This window comes from Theropithecus gelada, chromosome 5, assembly GCF_003255815.1.
Source record: "Theropithecus gelada isolate Dixy chromosome 5, Tgel_1.0, whole genome shotgun sequence".
NCBI lineage: Eukaryota > Metazoa > Chordata > Mammalia > Primates > Cercopithecidae > Theropithecus > Theropithecus gelada.
In genome coordinates, this window is record NC_037672.1 from 166,428,561 (window position 1) to 166,448,958 (window position 20,398).

Below are 20,398 nucleotides of genomic sequence, written 5' to 3' on the forward strand. Positions count from 1 at the left end.
CTCACAGAAAGCAACTTCCAGTCCAGCAAACTCCATTCACGGTAAGTGTCCCATAAAGGAATATCATTTTTTATCTTTTATATTTTATCTTTTCTATGTTTAAATATATACCATTGTGTTACAATTTCTTACAGTATTCACTACAGACCATGCTGTACAGGTTTGTAGCCTAGAAACAATAGGCTATACCATACAGCCTGCCTGTGTAGTACACTCTATCATCTAGGTTTGTGTAAGTACACTCTACAATATTCACACACTGACAAAATCACCTAATGATGCCTTTCTCAGAACATGTCCCAATAAAGCAACATCCCAGTAAACAACATACTTAAAGATACTATAAATTATCACATATACATCATCATGGATTGAAGGTTTGCTGAAAACATTGTATCAAAACAAAGTTTAAAATTCATGTTACCTATTAAGAACTCTAGCAATTCCAAAATCTCCAAGTTGTACCGTTCCATCTTTAGTTAAAAATATGTTCTGTAAAAGACAGGAAAAAAATTCTTAGAAATATTGTTACAGTCCAGTTCTGAGTCAACATTTTTCCTAAAATTTAAAATCCAGTTTAAAAAATTATGCTAGAGAAACTGGATATTTACATACAAAAGAATAAATGAAGTCCCCTACCTCAAATCATACACAAAAATTAATTCAAAATGGAGTCTAGATCTAAATATCAAAACTAAAATATAAAACTCCTACAGAAAAACATAGGAATAAATCTTCATGCTGTTGGGCTAGGGAATCGTTTCTTAGATATGACGTCAAAAAGCACAAGCAAAAAAAGTAAAAGGATAGATTGGACTATCAAAATTAAAAACTTTTGTGCATCAAAGGACACCATCAAGAAAACAGACAATCCATAAAATGGGAGAAAATTTTTAAAAATCATATATTTGAGAAAAAACTTTTATCAAGAAAAGGACTTGCATAACTCAACAATGACAACAAAAAGACAGTCTGATTTAGAAACAGGCAAAAGGGGCCAGGCGCAGTGGCTCACACTTGTAATCCTAGCACTTTGGGAGGTTGAGGCAGGCAGATCACCTGAGGTCAGGAGTTCAAGATCAGCCTGGCCAACATGGTGAAACCCCATCTCTACTAAAACTACAAAAAATTGCCAGGCATGGTGGCAGGTGCCTGAAATCCCAGCTACTCGTGGGGCTGAGGCAGGAGAATCACTTGGACAGGAGGTGGAGGTTGTGGTGAGCCTGAAATCACACTGCTGCACTCCAGCCTGGGCAAAAGAGCAAGACTCCGTCTCAAAAACGATAGATAGATAGATAGATAGATAGACAGATAGATAGATAGATAGATATAGATAGATAAATACATACATACATACATACATACATACATAGGCAGGCAAAGGCACATACTTCATAATATCCATTTATATAAACCGTCCAGAATAGGCCAATCCACACAGACAGAAAGTAGAGTAGGGGTTACCAGAGTCTAGGTGGAGGGGAATGGGAACTCACTGCTAATAGGTATGAGGTTCTTTTTGGAGTTGTAAAAAATGTTCTGTAAGTTTTAGAGACTGGGAAGGAAAGTAATTTTTAGAGTATGGGAAGCAAGCAGGAGATCTAATACAGATGCAGATGAACAGGATAAGAGTGAAGAGACAAGACAGATAATTTGATGCATACTAAATCAGGTTCAAAAATTTTTGGCCCAAGACAATGAAGGTTCCATGTCTTTATCCATTTAGAAGTTATCAGTGTCAGAATAACATACCTGAGATTTAATGTCTCGATGAAGAATTTTTCTATCATGTACATGTTTCAGGGCCAAACATATCTGTACAAACCAGTCCAAAATCTAGGAAGAAAAATCAGATCTGTCATTTCTTTTAAAACTTACAATTCACAGTAGCCTCTCCCTGACCATTAAAAGAATTCAAGAATATTTAGGGATGAGAGGAACTAAAACCTTAAAAAAATATTTTAGGTTACAATTTATTTTAACTCTGCAGGCACTGACATTAAATAGATATTCAAGTCAACACAAGCTCTCCACATACTAAATCCAAAATATAAGAGATGCTACTGGGTCATCTCTTATAAATAAAACAAATGTGGAAAGTAACTTTATGAGTGAAAATGGAAATAATTTATATTTTATAATGTTAAGACAAACAGGTGATTCTTCTTTGTTTTTAATACATCTTCTTTCTATAACACCCCTCCCTCCCCTTTCTTTAGGGACAGGGTCTTGCTCTATCACCCAGGCTGGAGTGCAGTCATGTTATCATAGCTCACTTCAGCCTCAAACTCCTGGGTTTAAATTATCCTCCAGCCTCAGCCTCCAAGTGGCTAGGACTACAGGTGCATGCCACCACAGGCAGCTAGTTTTTCATTTTTGTTTTTTTTATAGAGACAGGGTCCTGCTATGTTGCCCAGGCTAGTGGTCTTGAACTCCTGGCCTCAGGAGTTCCTGAGGATTCAAGTGTTCCTCCTGCCTTGACCTCCCAAAGTACTGCGATTACAGGTATAAGCCACTGAATCTGACCTCTATAATGCTTTTTAAAAATATAAATAAAAATCACAAAAGGAAAAAAATCAAGCCAGAAATTTGGAAGACATCTCTGACTTTTTTCTCTTCCCACATTTATTATAACGTAAACACTCTTTTCTGGAGATGGCCACTTGGAAATAAAAAGGCTTAATTTCTATCTCATTGTTAACATCAAAATAATTCCAAGTACACGGCATTTTTAAACTAAAAAAAAAAAAAAAAAAACCATAAAATAACAAAAGGAAACATAAGTTAATTATCTATAATAACTGACTAAAGCAGGACTTTCAAAATATGACATAAAATGCTTAAGTCATAAGACAAAGACTGATAAAGTTGACTACATACAACTTAAAACAACTGTAGAGCAAAATACACACAATCAAGTTTAATAATAATTTGAGAAAATACCTGCAACATAAATGATAGATTGCTAGTTCTCTAAGATGCAAAAGTTATTCAAATCACTGAGAAAAGTACTGGCAGGCAAAATAAGAAGTGGACAAAAGACTGGAGAAGGAAATGACAGGTGGAAAAAATGGTCAAAAAACACATATGTAAGGTACTAAACTCCCTGCCAAATTAAAAAAAAAAATTAAGATACTATATTATCTTGCTTAAAATGAAATAATACATACTGTTGGTCAGAATGTTGGGAAATAAGCTTTTTCTCACAGGTGTTTGTGAAAAGGTTAATTATAATCATTTGTCAAAATATGTGAAAATTTTAAATTCACATACCATTTGAAACAGCAATTTCAATTTCAAATTTATCCTACAAATATTATCAGAAATATAAAACGACATATGTAAGATGTTTACTATAGCACTGTTAGCCAGAACCCAAAAATATAAACAATCTGAATGTTCACTATACCAGAAATTCTATGCAGTCACTGACAAGAATGAAGCACTTCTGTGTATACTGTTTACATACTATTAAGTGAGAAAAGGAAGTTCCAAAACAGTATGCATAGTATAACTCTATTTAAAAAAAATATGCTTATATTCCATACCTGAACTCTATTTAATTGTGTGTGTGCACTGAGGAAGGAAAGAAGGAATAAAGGAAGGAAGCATCAAAGGATAACTGCCAATCAGTTAACAGTGTTTACCTCAGGGAAGTGGATTTGCAGAAGAGGGAATGAAAGGTAACATGTTTACTTTTTACTTTACCTGTTAAGCATTTTTCTTTTTTAAAAAACTATTTTCTTTTTTTTTTTTTAACTCTTACTTCTGTTCTATAGATATTTAATGAGGATTACACAGATTGTTAAGGTACTTTCTATACTCATGTAAGGCATTTTAAGTACAGAGATCAAAAACAGTTCTCTAAGGAGTCCGTACAGTGGTAAGGAATATACTCACAAGTAACTATAATAATTGCATAAGTTTTTTAACAGAGATAGATACAATAAGACAGCAATTAATTCATCAAGGGAGAGGTAAGGAAAAAGAAAGTGAAAATTATGTTGAGTATTACTGATAAAATGGAGTTTACCAGTAGAAATGGAACACATCTTAGAAATCACTCATGTCTCATTTCACAGTGTTCTTCTATTACTAAATTTCCCGTACTTGTACTTCTTAATTTGACAAAAAATTTATTCAGTACCAAAAATGTACCAGATATGTGCAGGAACTAGCAAAAAAAAGTTAATGAAAGAGCTCAGAGACCAGAGGTCAGCAAATGTATTCTGTAAATGGCCAGACAGTAAATATTTTAGGCTTTGCAGGCCAGATGGTTTCTGTCTCAACTCAACTCTTCCACTATAGCACAAAAGCAACCACAGATTACAAGTAAACAATTAAGTTTAGCTGTGTTCTAATAAAACTTTATTTACAAACAGAGAGAGGGGGCCAAAGTTGGTTCACAGGCCATTGTTTATTGATCCATATCAAAGACTATAGAGGGAGATGGGTAAGTAAACCAGTAATTAAAGGTAGGTAATGCGCTGAGTTGAAGAAGCATAGAGGAGAGCCAATGCAGCCTGGAGGTGATAAAATAAAGCTGGACAGAGGAGGTGATTCCTGAGCTCAGTTTTTGATGGAAAATATAAGCAAAGCAGAGAAGGAAGGCACAGTTTATAAAATATAAATGTTACATTTTCATTCCCTTTGTCTACCCTAGCTCAGACTCTTGCTACATTAGGGTTCGACTACATCGGGTAGGACTTGGAGGAGAGGGAAGCCCTTTAAAATTGTAACCCTGCTTCTAATCTGTGCTTTTTATTTCATTGTACACATTACTTCTATATTAATATTTACAAAATACTGTTTCAAAAATGGGATTCTCTTGTTCAGAAGACTTTTAAATTCAAATGTTATGTTGTATTATACCAAGCACCATACAGTAATTATAATTGTCTGAATTACAGTTGTATGTTATTTTGCATTAGTGCAGACTGCCTTATAGCACCAAGCACTACTATAATCCATCTTCTCTGCTCCAAAACTGAGATTTCTATGTGTAATAAAATGTGTTAGAATTTTCCCAAAGTATGCTCAGTTTTGATGGGTTGATTCATTAATTTTTTAAAGGCACGAGAAGCTTTTATTGCCAAACATTATATTAATGGAAAAACTTTAACTTGGCTTCTCTATTAGAATAGTAAACTGATCTTGGAGCTCCTAACTAGAAGAAAGAAACCTTACCATTTACTGTCTGTGTAATTTGCTCAAAGAGTAGATATTTCATGTCTACCAGAATAATTTTCTCTGCTTTATACGGATTTTAGCATTTGATTATGTTTTTTGAACAAAGGTTCCTCACTGTGAAGATCCTTATAATTTTATTTCCTTCATCTATATTTCACAGTATTTTGTCACTTTGATTAAGTAACCAAAGAATGTTACCTGTTTGTTAGAAAAAAAAAATTTCAGATACTTCTCACTATAACTATTAGCTCAACACTGCTATAAGACATGCCTGGGAAGACTTGTCAAATCTAAAAAGATGCTCAGCCTTTCCTAGGTTAAGCCTGTATAGGTAAAATACTATTAATATTTCACAAAATGCATGCTTTATGAGAAGGCCCTGGAAATTTGTCAATAACTTCGCTCTCCATTTTTATCCTCAAGAAAAACATTCATCAAGCCCTTATCAAATCTCTGTACTCTACCCCAACAGAGCATTTTATTCTATTATTGGTTATTATAATAAACTAACCACAGTCTTTCAGTCTCATTATCAGTAAGACTTTGCTGCTTGATGCTTGCCAGAAAGCTCCTGAAAAGGACTACACTAGGAATGCTGAACTACTGGCACTTCAGAAGATAGACTCTTGGGTACAAGTTTCTGACCTAACATTGCTTAAATGATCAAGGAACTTATCAATGAACTGAGTCAGAATTTCTTTAAGACTTTTTTGTCCTTGAGCTGACAAACATCATGAACGCTAACTGCTTGACCACAGATCAAGAATAAGAATTACTAGGAAAGAAAAAATGAATTAAATAAAATTTAATTGTGATTATTTGTTTGGAATATGATTGGTATAATGTTCAAAATTTAATGAATAAATGAGGAAGCCCTTTTTTTCTTAAGCTATGTCTAATTCTCAATTTAGATTATGCTTTTATAAACTTAAAATGATATTTGATCTTAATAATCTACTCAGAAATCAGAAGCAAATAGTTTTATGTATTTTTACTTTTCAGGACAGTATTGTAATTTTCATGGGTTCAATAAGAATCTATACTCCTTTCGGTCAGAATGTAACTGGACAAATCAATTGTGCAACCAAGGCCATACCTGGAGGACCTGATTTGAGATGATTTTCATGTAATCAGTTATGACAAACTTACTACTAAGAAATATATGTGGAACCAGGCTGGGCACAGTGGCTCATGCCTGTAATCCCAACACTTTGGGAGGCCAAGGCAGGCAGATCACGAGGTCAGGAGATCGAGACCATCCTGGCTAACATGGTGAAACCCCGTCTCTACTAAAAAACCAAAAAAATTAGCTGGGCGTGGTGGCGGGGGCCTGTAGTCAAAGCTATTCGGGAGGCGGAGGCAGGAAAATGGCATGAACCTGGGAGGCGGAGCTTGCAGTGAGCCAAGATTGCGCCACTGCACTCCAGCCTGGGCAACAGAGCAAGACTCGTCTCAAAAAAAGAAAAAAAAAAAAAAGAAACATGTGGAACCAATACTTACACAGCGCTGCCAGGAAACTGTCCTGTTATCTGACTTACAGGATTCCTGAGTCATAAGTGGTAAAGTCACTTCCTAACAACCAGGGACCTTGGCATATTTGGAGACTCTCAAAAAGAAAAAAATTCACCCCAATTTATAGGTACTACAGGTGAAATTTGGTAGAGAATGTATTGGGCTCAGTTTCCTGACGTTAGGGTAGAAGAACAAATAGAGTTTTAAAAAATCCAATCCAAGATTCCTTATGAAAACTTATAGACAGAAATCAATTCTGTAACCTTAGTAGTTGTTTGATAATATAAGGCTCTAGGTTTTCAGACTAAACTCGAGTTCTTTGTTTAATTAACATTCTTGCTGCACCTAAATATGTGGACCAATCCTAATGAGGCCAGACTTTATTTTGATCAAGAATATATTCTGAAAATTATTTATGGTCACATGTGGGGAGACTATAAAAAAAACTCATCCGAAACTTGCAAATAAGACAAAAATACTGGTACATCTTTAAAATATCTACGTAGAGACTGTCTAACGGAATGTACTTAGTTCATCTCATTATTTTCTATTAATGAAGTCATAAACTTAGGTTGCTTCTTAACCTGACTAGATTTTTGTCCAGTAAAGATGCAAACAAAGAAGTACCACTGAGAGAGTGGCTTGAGTAGTTGGAGAATCATCTGTTTCACAGGTCTTCTTGTTCCCCACTTACATTCTAGAAATGGATAAAATCATCTCAAACTGATGCTAAGCTGCAGTCTAATGAGGCTCTAAGCTTTCCGCGGTTTCAAAGCCCAGAAAGTAGTTTAAATGACCTCTTCTTATTTTAAATAGGCTAAAATAAATAGCATTCCTATTTGTGCTAACAAAACTTGCTATTCAGAGGGGGAGAAAAAACGCTATTAACTTAAAAGAATGGCTTGCCAAATGTTTGTCATTTATGATGAATAACTTCACTGATGGATGAACTACACAGATCTCCATAATAATTTCCAGGAAGAAAAGATACACATACACAAACACATGCAAACACACACACAGACACACACACATATATATACACACCCCATTATGTACTAAGAGTACTTATGAAAGAGTAGAATCAAATCTATAGAATATCAATGTGCTTTATAAGGGAATATCATTTAATAGCAAACATTTTAAAGTTCGATAGGGATAAATGAATGAAAATAAGGACAATGAAACACATCTGACAAAGTTCTAATAAAAACAGCACTGTATATACTAACATACATTATGATTTGACCTTCACCACATGTATAGTAGGTACCTCCCTATTAACAAATGAGAAAATAATCTCAGAATTTGTTAACAGAACAATTACCAACTTGATAAGTAGAGCAAGGACTCAAACCCATGTCTGCGCCTGGCCAGAAATGGCACAGTGGCTCATGCCTATAATCCCAGCACTTTGAGAGGCGAAGGTAGGAAGATTGCTTGAAGCCAGGAGTTTGAGAACAGTCTGGGCAATACAGCAAGACCTCATCTCTACAAAATAAATAAATAAATAATAATAATAAAATAAATTTAAAAAAAATTAGACAGGCACAGTGCCACGTTCCCGTAGCACCAGCTACTCGGGCAGGTGAGGTGGGAGAATTGCTTGTGTTCAGGAGTAAAAGGCAGCAATGAGCTGTGATGGTGCCACTGCACTCCAGCTCAGGTGACAGAACGAGAGCTTATCTTAAAAATAATAATATCCCATTACTGAATGTGTGTGTCTTAATGTATATATGTACATATGTTAAGTATGGAAAAGAAAGTCTGGAAGAATACACCAAACTAAAAGCAGTAGTGATCTCAGGAACGAAAGGGGGGAGAAAGAAGACTTTCCATTTCTGTATACTTCAATACTTTTAGAATTTAATTGTGTGAAAAGAAAATGTTATAAACTTTACAGTGAGAGATGGGTTCAAACACTGACTATGTGATTTGGGGCAAGTCACTTAACTTCTCTTGGATTCCTTATAAATTGAAAAAACTTATCCAAATTAGAAGAGATAACATATACAACACTGCTAGCACAGTGCTTCCCCTAGTCCCCTATGTAAAAGCAGGCAATTAAAATTAAGAATTGGTGATAATAAGAAATGTGATAGGAATTTAGAGAAGGAAAAGATCACAGATTAAAGTAGTTATAGAAAATTCAAAGAAGCTGGGACTTGAACTGAGCTTAAAAAAAGGTAGAGTATTAATAACAGGAAGTTTGGGGAAAAGGCTTACCAAAATAAATGAAATAATAAGAACAAATACACAGGGAGGACAATGAGATGTACAAACATGTGGCCCAGTGCCTGATACAAAGTATATGCTTAATAAATATCTGTTAAAGAAAATGAAAAGAGGTACAGGTTAGGAAATACAAAAAACTAAGGCTGCTTAGGTAGAAAAGGGCCATATTTTAGAGATTTCGGAAATCAAAAGAGAGATTAGATTTAATGCAGTTGCCAATGCAAGGCTTCTAGAGCTGGAGTTACCTGGCAAAGCCACATTTTAGGAATATATGGTCTGGCAGCAGTAAGCCAGACTGACAGGATATAGACTAATTAGTCAGTTATAATGAATAATTAAGGCATATACATAGACACATGTTATATATAACATACATCACAGAGATAACAATACATCATTACAGACTGTAGATGAGATGGGCAACTGAGCAAAGGTGGCAGCTAATTAGAGGGAAAGAATTTTAAAATATTGATATGATACCAAACTGCCCTAGTAATTATGATTAGCATTTATAGTTAAAAATGAATACACACATAAATAAACAAATTTTGAACTACTTCTCAACAGAGTAAGAGTCAATTTCCTACATGCAAACTTACCTGATCCTCTTGAAACAAAACGCCTTTCTGAGCATTTATTCGCTTAAACAGATCCCCTCCCTCACAGTAATCCATCACTATGTAGAGAGAACCATTTTCTACAAAATACAAACATTACAGTCCACTTTTAAAAACGTATATTAAGAGCATGGCTAAATTAGAGGTACTTAAAGGCTTATTAAAAAGATCTGCTAAACAAAGAACAGGACCATACTCATAAGAATTAGGGCACAAAGTCAAGACATACTGGTCACAAAGATTATATAATAACTTGGGTTAACAGAAAACTCCATCATTAATGATTTCTGTTAAAAATACACCATTTTATTGAATAGTGCTATTCACATTGACCTAAACATCTCTGAATATATTAAAAAATGCAGATATACTTGATTTCATTCAATAAATACAATTTCTTAAATGTCACATATAAAATCATGTTTTTCCACCAATATATCATATCAGAGATGGTTTATCTTTGTTTTCCAACTGGCCACTAATTATCTGCTTTGTTTTATCCACTTTAATCACTTACTTATTAAACAAATACAATAATAAATGTTGTGATAAACTCTAAGGATTCAATAGTGTATAGGACATAATAGGACACAGTTTCCACCCTCTTGGAGCTTTCTTTAATTTTATGCACTTTTTAAATAATTGTATATGATTTGTGAACAAACATGAAGACAGGCACTGCCCTATCCACCTTTATGTCTCAGTCCACAGAGAAAGGGACTTCTATGTTTCTTCCTATGGATAGAAAGGACTAGAAGAACACTTCTTTTAATTTAGGCTTTTTTTTTTTTTTTTTCCAGAAAAAGAGTCTCACTATTTTGCCCATGCTGACCTTGAGCTCCTGGGCTCAAGTGAACCTCTCGCCTCAGCCTCCCCAACAGCTGGGACTACAAGCCCATGCTACTGTGTCCAGCTTAGAAGAACACTTCAATCATCCTTTCCATGCCTTACTTCTCAAGTAAGAAAGAGTGGCCAATATCACTTTTAACATTTTCTGAATCACTACATAGCACTGAGACTATCACAACTCAAAGAACAGTTTTCCTAGTTCTCACTTCTTTTACTGTCTGTGTTATGGCCTTATTTCCAGTAGTAATTTTTTTTTTTTTTCTTTTGAGACAGGGTCCAGGCTAGAGTGCAATGGCACAATCGTGGCTAACTGTAGCCTTGACCTCCCGGGCTCTAACAATCCTCCCACCTTAGCCTCTAGAGTAGCTGGAACCACAGGCATGCACCACCACACGTGGCTAATTTTTTAAATTTTTGTTCAGATGGGGTCTCCCTATGTTTCCCAGGCTGGTCTCAAATTCCTGGGCTCAAGAGATCCTTCCACCTCAGCCTCCCAAAATTGTTGAAATTACAGTTGTGAGCCACTGCACCCTGCCTCTAGAAGTATTTATTTCTCATACTCTGTGGTGACATTTTTCATTTTTGTCACTCGTGGTGCACATATCTTCTTTTGATTTACTGTTTGTAATGTGCCACTGGGATAAGAATCTATATGATAAAGCTAATTAAGAATCTGAATGACTTTCTATGGTTGACCTGGAAAGATCATCCAAATATACATGTGAGAAATTACAATGTGAAAAAAACTCCTGAAAACTGTATAATTCACTATTTATAAAACATATATATAGATGTTATAATGTATGTAGCATAAGAAAAAGCAAAAAATTACATATAGTATGCTATCATTTATGTTTGTCATGAGCATGTATTCTTCTAAAACTAAGAGAAATAATAAAGTCTTATTTTTAAAATATGCCACCCCTTTTGAATCATACAGATGTTTCTATGTGAAGCAGTCAATACAAATTCAAAATATCTGCTGGAATATTCGCTCAAAACCTTTTAACTTGAAACATTAAAATTTTGTTAACAACAATGAAAAAAAGAAACTAAAAGATAGATACCAGGAGAAAGATAAGAGAAAATTCAAGGTCCTCAAAAGGAAGAGTTGGTTAATATTGTACTTTTTCACATGAAATATAAATCTTCATTTCACTGCCAGCATAAAAAATACAGTACCTTATGACATAATGTATCAATTGAATCACATTTTTATAAAAGTAGAACATACTTTTATAGTAGACACTGAGTTCATCTGGGAACATAGTAACTTTAGCTCTAATTCAGACTCTGAAACTGGTATGTAATATGTCCCCGAGTCATTTCAATTATCTTCTACTTTCAACCTAGATTATCTGTTTTTTAGTTTATAGAAATTTATAAAAATGAGAATATTTGGATAGGACTTCAATAAACCACTTTGACCTGCCTTTAGAGAAGCGTTGACTTATCTTAATACCTGCATTATTAAATATAATGCATATAGTTCCAAAACAGTATTATAGCTATAATATTTTAAGAACTTGAGAAAACTTTCACTATTGTAATAGTGAGGTATAGAGGAACATACTGAGTGAGAATACTTTGTAAAGATCAGAACATTTTCTCAGTGGCAGTGGTGGCAGCACTTACAGGAAGTTCAGTTCTAAAATACGTAAATTACTGTTCTTGCTCTGTCCAAATTCTTGCACTTACTGCATTGCTTCTTTTAAAGAAATCACTAGTAACAGCTAGTATTAAATTATACAGGCATAGTTGAGAGGCTGAGGCACGAGAATCAGTTGAACCTGGGAGGCAGAGGTTGAAGTAAGCTGAGATCATGTCCCTAAACTCCAGCCTGGGCCACTGAGCAAGACTCTGTCTCAATTAAAAAATAAAATAAAATAAATTATGCAGGCATGATATCAGTATTGTCACTGAATCAAGCTGATATTCACATGCGTATGTTTTTAAGCGAAAATGATATCTTTTTCCTAAGAATGTATGCACAAAAAGATTTATTAATGTCTTAGGATTTTTTAACTCTCTCGCATAATTTATCTGACCTTCAAATGATTCTCTATACTGGACAATATTTGGATGCTTCATGTTTGCCAATACTGCGACTTCTCTCCTTGATTCTTCTCGTTCTTTACTGGACATCTTAAATGGGAGGAGAAAAGAAAATAGTAAATGAAACCATTAATAAACAACCTAAAAGTCCATCAGTAGGCGAGTGGTTAAAATATAATAGTATTAATACAGTTCAATCAACAAAATACAGCAAGAAGTTAAAAAGAATGAGTTGAATCTGAAAGTAGAAACATTTTAAGATGTCCAAACTAGATTAGGTTACAGAACAGCAAGTACATTTTTCTAAACACATAAATATAAGCACATATCATAGAAAAAATCTGAAAGAATATATATAGGCTATTCCGATATTAGTGGGAATAAAGGAATCTTTTGCTTTTGGTTATCAATTACCCTTTTTTTTTTTTAAAGAAAATCTCTAGCAATGAGCTCTAATGTAACCAAACTATTACTCATGAAACCAAACTAAAAATATACTTACTCTTGAGATGTTAATTTCCTTGATAACATACTGTCTGCCATCTTCTGTAGATTTAACAAGAATGGCTTTTCCAAATGAACCTTCTCCAATCTTCTGTAGTCTAATATACTTCTCCATGATTCTTTTTCTAAGGCATCTTTACAGATATGCTAGACATTTAAAAAACTAACAAAAAAGATAAAGCATTTATAACATGAGAGATAAAACATTATAACAATTTCAATGTTTAATTCAAAATCTAATTCTTTAGTGATTTGCTAACATTTAAAAAAAGGATATTTAATATATTTACTAAAAGTTACACTTTATATACTGTACTAGTACAACCTAATTACATCTAAAAAGAGAAAAGAAAAAACAAACGGTGGTATTTCAACTTTATAAGAAGGCTTTGGAAAGCCAAATACTGCATATACTTAACGTATAGAGAGAAAGGAAAACTTACATGAATTAATTAGTAGCATTACTTTATTTTCTCCAAAAAGAATGAAAGCCTAATAATACACTATTTCTTGAAGTTGTTTAACCAATCCCCTTTTATTCAACATTCATTTAAAATGTTTGCTATTATAGAACAATTTCAGATAGTTTTTGTACACATATTTTATTGTGTTTATGGTAAGGATTTCCTTAGGATAAATTCTGAATTCAAAGAATATGCCCACGTTACAGTATGGCTTTCAAACATATTAAGTGTCTTAACAGAAATGTCTACTAATATATATTCAGCCAGTAATGCCTGCTACTAGGTACCCTTATTAACACTGGTTATTACTATTTTTTGTATTCAGGGAGATGTTTACTGTAACGTCATTTATAATAACAAAACACTGATTATTATTTATTAAAATCTTTGAGCAGCAATAACGGGTAATAGTTAAAGAACACTAAAACTTTTAGAGTCAGAGAGCTTAGGTTTAAATCTTAGCTTTATCACTTCGTTATGTAAACTTATGTAAGTTACTTATCTTTATGTGCTCAGTTTGGTCATATGTAAAATGTGAATAACCATAGTACATATTTACAGAACTGGTAGAAGAATTAGTTAATTTAAGAATGTACTGAAAACAGCACTTGGCACATGTGAGCACTGTGTCACTATTTGTTATTGTTGTTACTCCTTACATCTAATGGGGAAAACGGTGTTTCATTTTTAATTTCTTTTGCTTACCAGTAAATTTGAAAAACTCTTCCACATTTATTGAACATTTTTTTCTTTTTCTTTCTTTCTTTTTTTTAAGACAGAGTCTTACTCTGTCACCCAGGCTGGAGTGCAGTGGCGTCATCTCGGCTCACTGCAACCTCTGCCTTCCAGGTTCCAGTGACTCTAGGATTACAGGTGTGTGCCACCACATCCAGCTAATTTTTGTATTTTTAGTAGAGACGGGGTTTCGCCATGTTGGCCAGGCTGGTCTTGAACTCCTGACCTGATCTGCCCACCTCGGCCTCCCAAAGTGCTGGGATTAGAGGTGTGAGCCACAATGCCTGGCCACATTTATTGAACATTTCTATTTTCTTCTCTTTTGAACTATTTATCCATGTTCTTTAATCATTTTATATTGGGTTAGTCTTTAATTTGTAAAAACTCCTTATGTGATGAAGCTCTTATCTGTCATAAATGATTTTCCCTTATATCCTATTTGCCTCTAGTTAAATATAAGATATTATTTTGATATAAACAAACGTATTAATCTTTTCTTTGTATTTCTACTTTCAGTATCATACTTAGGCCCTTACCATACCAAAATAATCGATTAAGGTCATTAGTATCTTTAGGAATAGTAATTTAAAGAGAGTGGTAGTTTCAGGAGAAGCCAGAATACAATAAGCTAGGTAGTGAAAGCGGAAAAAAGTGTGAGAAAGAGTCATTTGTGTGTGGTACAATAACGTGTACCACCTACTGGCAATATCACCCTTATTGTAGACATACATGAATTTACTATGCTAATCTGAAACTAATAAACATTTAATTCACCTAGCTTGCTCTTTTTTATTTCCATTCATAGCAGACTTCCAATGTGTGATTCCTTTCTAGGAGAAAATAAGCTTGTCGTGAAACTCTTTTTAAATTTCTGTGGCAGTTTACCATATTTCTCGTTGTAAATTTAAAAATCCCATGTTCTCATCTCATCCATCAATGCTAAATTCGTTTTTATTTTGCCTCTAAAAAATGATTCAATCTCCTTAAATGACAAACATCATATTCTGTGCCTGCAAGACCAGACCACAGGACAGAACTCAGCCTGTGGTAGCACTGATGAGATAATTATGCCTCATGAAATTTTGTGAGAAAGAGCCTTTCTCTACCTTAGAAAACAAGAATGCCTTTAGCAATTTTAAGAGAAACAAGAAAAAAACCACTATTATAGCATTTTAGCATCAGTGAGTTAAAGAATAGTTGTTCCAAATACATTTTCAAGTCCGAGTTGTGTTAACTGGCACAATATAATGGCTCTCTGGGCACCAGCCACAGTTTAATGATTTCTCCAGAACATGAATGTTTAATATATTACATTACTATGCTACTTAGGAAAAAAATCAAGATAAACTCATCTTAGTAATCTAAATTTCATAAATTAAATTAAATAATAGCCATATAATGAGATTATTTCACAACCACCATTATTCTGTGACTTTTTGCCAAGTGAGGGAAAACAAAATTAGTCAATTTGGCCATTCCTTAAAATTTAGTTGCCAATTACTTTCTAGGGACCACACTAACAAGATGGAAGCTCCAAAAGTCCCTAGTGTTGCATTCTACTGCCAACAACATTACTGAACATTGTGGTTCTAACTCTATGAAGAAGACCTACTGACCCTGTTAGTGAAGAAAGATGACTCTAATTGCCATCAAATATGTCAAATGCAGGCACTTTTCTAAACAACAAAAGACTTGTGGTAGATGACTTTCAGGAAAACAGACAAACTCTCCTTTCTTTGTAATGTCAGTGTACATTAAAGGAAGTAAAAGGGAAAGCATGAAAAAATAGATTTCTTTCAGCATCTTACAATATATTTAACTGAGCTACTTCCTAGTTGTGAGACTTCTCAACTGAATTATAATTCCATAAACTTTTTCATACCAAATGAAATAGAAGACAGTAACACATTGTACTATAGCCTTCCACAAAATCATAACTTATAACTGAAGGAACATAAGAATCCTGTTGACTTCAGTATTGTAACAAACTCATATTAATGTTTGCCTTTTCTACCACTCAGTTTCCAACATCACATTACAACCACAATACCAACTTTACCCACTCTATAGTGTTCTTAAGGTCTCTAATAATTACATCAATTCAATCTCTATAATACATATCTGATCTTGAAGATAAGCAACAAGGAAAAAATCAGAGATTTTTTTGACATTTGAGCTTTCCAAAGAGTTATGTCATATAATAAAGCAATGAATTCAGAATCAAGAGACAAGACGAGCTACATAATCAAAAACTAACCATCTGCCTTTTTGTGGACTTCAGTTTCTTTATCTAAAAACATGAAAGATTTAAATGTAAGGTCATTTTATAGACCTTGCCAACTCGACTAGTCTATGACTCAAGGAGAAGAAAATTAAAAAGTCAGAAAATAGGAAATGTCAACACTGTTTAGAATTATACTCTTCGCCTCAAACAGTAAGAGTGATGGGGAAAGCCATTCCATCAAAAAATTAAAAGAAGTCTTACTAATTTCTTTAGCCTAATTCTTTAAAAAGTAAAAATAAATAAACTGCAATCTACAGTTAAGCATACTAGATTGACCATACATATCTACCTCTACTACTTCTCCGAACCTAACGAACATGACTTTAAAGGAATTACCAAAAAGGCAGAACAGAAGAGAAGGCAACAGCAATACAGTTCTGGAAACTGGCAAACACAAAAGAACACGCAGCAACTGACTTAGGAGGCTAGAGAAAAGCTGTACCTTAAGCCAGCAGCGGGAAATAATTCAGAAACAAGTCAATTCCTACCACAAACTAGCTCAATAATTGGAAGTACTGGGGCGTCTAAGAGTGAGGATAATATTAGGACTCAAACAGGATAGTTAAGAGCTTGTGTAAAAAGTGTCAGACAGTTGGCCTCCTCTACCTCTCCCAGTCAGATAAGTACTCCTCTCCCATCTTGAAAGAAGACCACAGATATCTCTAGATTGGGTATACCAGGCACAACTAAGAATGCAAATACCATCTATGATCTAGGAGATTAAGTGAAAGTCTACATAATAAACAGTGAGACTCTCTTTCAACCAAGATGGTGTCCTTAGTATCAGATCACCCCACCTTCAAAAATAATTTAAAACTTGAATAAAATATATAAAGAAACAGCAATGCATTGAGGGGCTATAATCACTGAAAGGTGGGAACATACTAGTGGGTTCTACATTCATCTCATCCTTTTCCCTGAAGAGAGTCTCCAAACTGTGCTACAGTACAATGGACCTCAAGTACAAAGCAGCAGTCTTGCTGAGGAGAGAAAGCAGTCAGAGTTCAGGGCTACCAGAATCCTGCAGAAGACGAGAAAGAATAGAAGGAGTCCAAAAATCTACAGTAAGTTCTGCTCCTGTTTTTCTGTTCTTAAGCTGTGCCTACATGGAGGAGGACTTAAACAGTCTCATCCTAACAAAGCCTAAAAGCAACCATGGATAAAACCAAAGTTATTCATTAATACTTCATCAGACTGCCAAAACAAAACTAACAATGTTTACAAGATACATGTTTCAGAGCCTCTAAGACTTTTCATTCACAATGTCTAGTATCTCATCAAAAAATAATGATGCACATTTATTAAAAAAAAACAGACATAGACTCGCAAATGACTTAAATATGAAGTTACCAATAGAGGACTTGAAAGTAACCATGATTAATGAATATGTCTAAGAAAATAAGATAAAAAGATGGATAAAACAGATTTTTTTAAAAGATGGAGAATTTCAACAAAGAATTAAAATTTATTTAATTTTTAATTTTTTATCTTTTTTGAGACGGAGTCTCGCACGGTCGCCCAGGCTGGAGTGCAGTGGTGTGTTCTCTGCTCACTGCAAGCTCCGCCTCCCGGGTTCACGCCATTCTCCTGCCTCAGCCTCCCGGGTAGCTGGGACTTCAGGCGCCCGTCACCACACCTGGCTAATTTTTTTGTATTTTTGGTAAAGACCGGGTTTCCCTGTGTTAGCCAGGATGGTCACGATCTTCTGACCTCGTGATCCGCCCGCCTCAGCCTCTCAAAGCGCTGGGATGACAGACGTAAGCCACCACGCCCAGCCTTAAAATTTATTTTTAAAAAGCAGACATTCTAAAACCAAAATATAAAATATCTGAAATTAAGAACTCATTCATGGATTTATGGCAGACAGGACACAGCAGAAGGCAGGATTAGTAACCTATAAAATGAACCAACAGAAAATACTCAACAAAAAAACTGACAGAAAAATATTAAAAAACAACACCACCACACCGGGATGGCGGGGGTGGTGGTGGAGAAAGAAATATATAGGAAGACTCAATATCATAAAGATTTTCATTCCTAATCTCTATAGTTAATGCTGTCCTAATAAAAACATAAGCTTTGGGGCTTTCCCATGTGGGGAAAAAAAAGTTAATTTATTTCCTCATTTTACACCAACCTAAATTCTAGATGCTAAAATACTGAAATGTAAGAAATAAAAGCATAATAGTAATAAAATAAAACATGGAAGAATGACTTCTCTCTTAAGAGTGGGTAGCTTAGGCACAACACAAAATCAAAAAGCTTTGAGGGATTAGTATGACTAGACCAATATTTTAGCTATTACAAAGATGCCACTTTTCTAACAAAAAGCTTGTACGTATTTATAGGACCAAAAAACGCAACAATCCAACAGAAAAGTGGACAAAGAATACGAAGTTAAATGTTAACACCAAGAATGAATACAAATTATGTTAAAATGTGCCACGATACCAAATCTCCTGTAAAATGATATACAGTTTTGGGTGGGCATGGTGGCTCATGCTTGTAATCCCAGCAGTTTGGGAGGCTGAGGGAGGTGGATCTCCTGACGTCAGGAGTTTGGTGTCAGGCTGGCCAACATGGTAAGATCACCATCTCTACCAAGAATACAAAAAATTAGCTGGGCGTGATGGCACGTGCCTGCACTCCCAGCTACACAGGAGGCTGAGACAGGAGAATCGCTTGAACCTGGGAGGCAGAGGTTGCAGTGAGCTGAGATCAGGCCACTGCACTCCAGCCTGGGCAACAGAGCGAGACTCCCTCTCAAAAAAAAAAAAAAAAAAAAAAAAAAGGAAGAAGAATTTTAAAGTACAAGGGGTAAGTTTTATGTTATGTATATTTAACCACAATTTTTTTTTTTTTAAAGTACAAGAGACAGCATGTTTCATCAATTAGAATGGCAAAATTCACAGCTGATTATTGTACCATACTGTGGGGGGATAGAAAGAAACAATATGGTAGGAGTAGAAATCGGTAAAGCACTAAGGAAAATAATTTGGCAATATCTACCAAAATTACAAGGGTACAGAAACTTTGATCTGGTGATTCAATTTCTAGGAATTTACCCTATAAATATTTCCAAATGTAGGAAAACAAAGTATACACAAAGTTATCTTCTGCAGCACTGTTTCTAACAGGGCAAAATGTAACCATCCACAGTCAACACAGCAACTTTTATACTGATATAATTTCTCAATACACTGTTAGATTTTTAGGGATCAGAATAATAAATATGGCATGCTATCATTTGTTTGGCAAGCACATATTTATGCTTACAGTTACTCATATATGTGTATAAATATATACACACATGCACCCCTGGCTTGCATAAGTAATAACTATGGAGAGATACACAATAAACTAGTAATACTGCCTACAGAGAAGGCAACTGAGTAGTTGAGAAGATTTTTTAATCTTTTGTACTTTCTGAATTTTGAACCATACAAAGGTATTATCTATTCAAAACAATAAATATTAAAAACAATAATATCTGATAGAAATAGTAAGAATACTGGCTAAATAAATTTCTCCAATTAAAATCCTTCAACAATTCCCCATCTCCAAACTCCTCACTTTTGACATTCAAAGTTTTTCTATGGCATCATACTTCTTTTCAAGTATATGAACTATGCCCCAGAAAAAAGTACCTCAGCCTCTAGTCAAATTAGACAGCTTTCCTCACATTTTACTAAGAATTTCTTTTCTTTTCTTTTTTTCTTTTTTCTTTTTTTTTTTTTTTTGAGACAGAGTCTTGCTCTGTTGCTGAGGCTGGAGTGCAATGGTGCCATCTCGGCCTCCCAGGTTCAAGTGATTCTCCTGCCTCAGCCTCCCAAGTAGCTGGGATTACAGGAGTGTGACACCATACCCAGCTAATTTTTGTATTTTTAGTAGAGACTGGGTTTTGCCATATTGGTCAGGTTGGTCTCGCACTCGTAACCTCAAGTAATCCACCT

At 34.6% G+C, this 20,398-nt stretch overlaps 1 protein-coding gene across 5 annotated transcripts in view; it reads right to left on the reverse strand.

Moving 5' to 3' along the window:
• The window catches only part of NEK1 (NIMA related kinase 1), a 194,621-nt gene that overhangs the window by 171,876 nt on the left and 2,347 nt on the right, over positions 1-20,398 (reverse strand). For all 5 annotated transcript variants that reach the window (XM_025384760.1, XM_025384758.1, XM_025384756.1 and 2 more), the window contains 5 exons: positions 12,961-13,125; positions 12,452-12,548; positions 9,537-9,634; positions 1,753-1,836; positions 425-492 (listed from right to left, as the gene is read on the reverse strand). In XM_025384760.1, coding sequence (XP_025240545.1) covers positions 425-492; positions 1,753-1,836; positions 9,537-9,634; positions 12,452-12,548; positions 12,961-13,077 — 464 coding nt within the window. In that variant the 5' untranslated portion in view covers positions 13,078-13,125. The remainder of the gene's footprint in view (positions 1-424; positions 493-1,752; positions 1,837-9,536; positions 9,635-12,451; positions 12,549-12,960; positions 13,126-20,398) is intronic.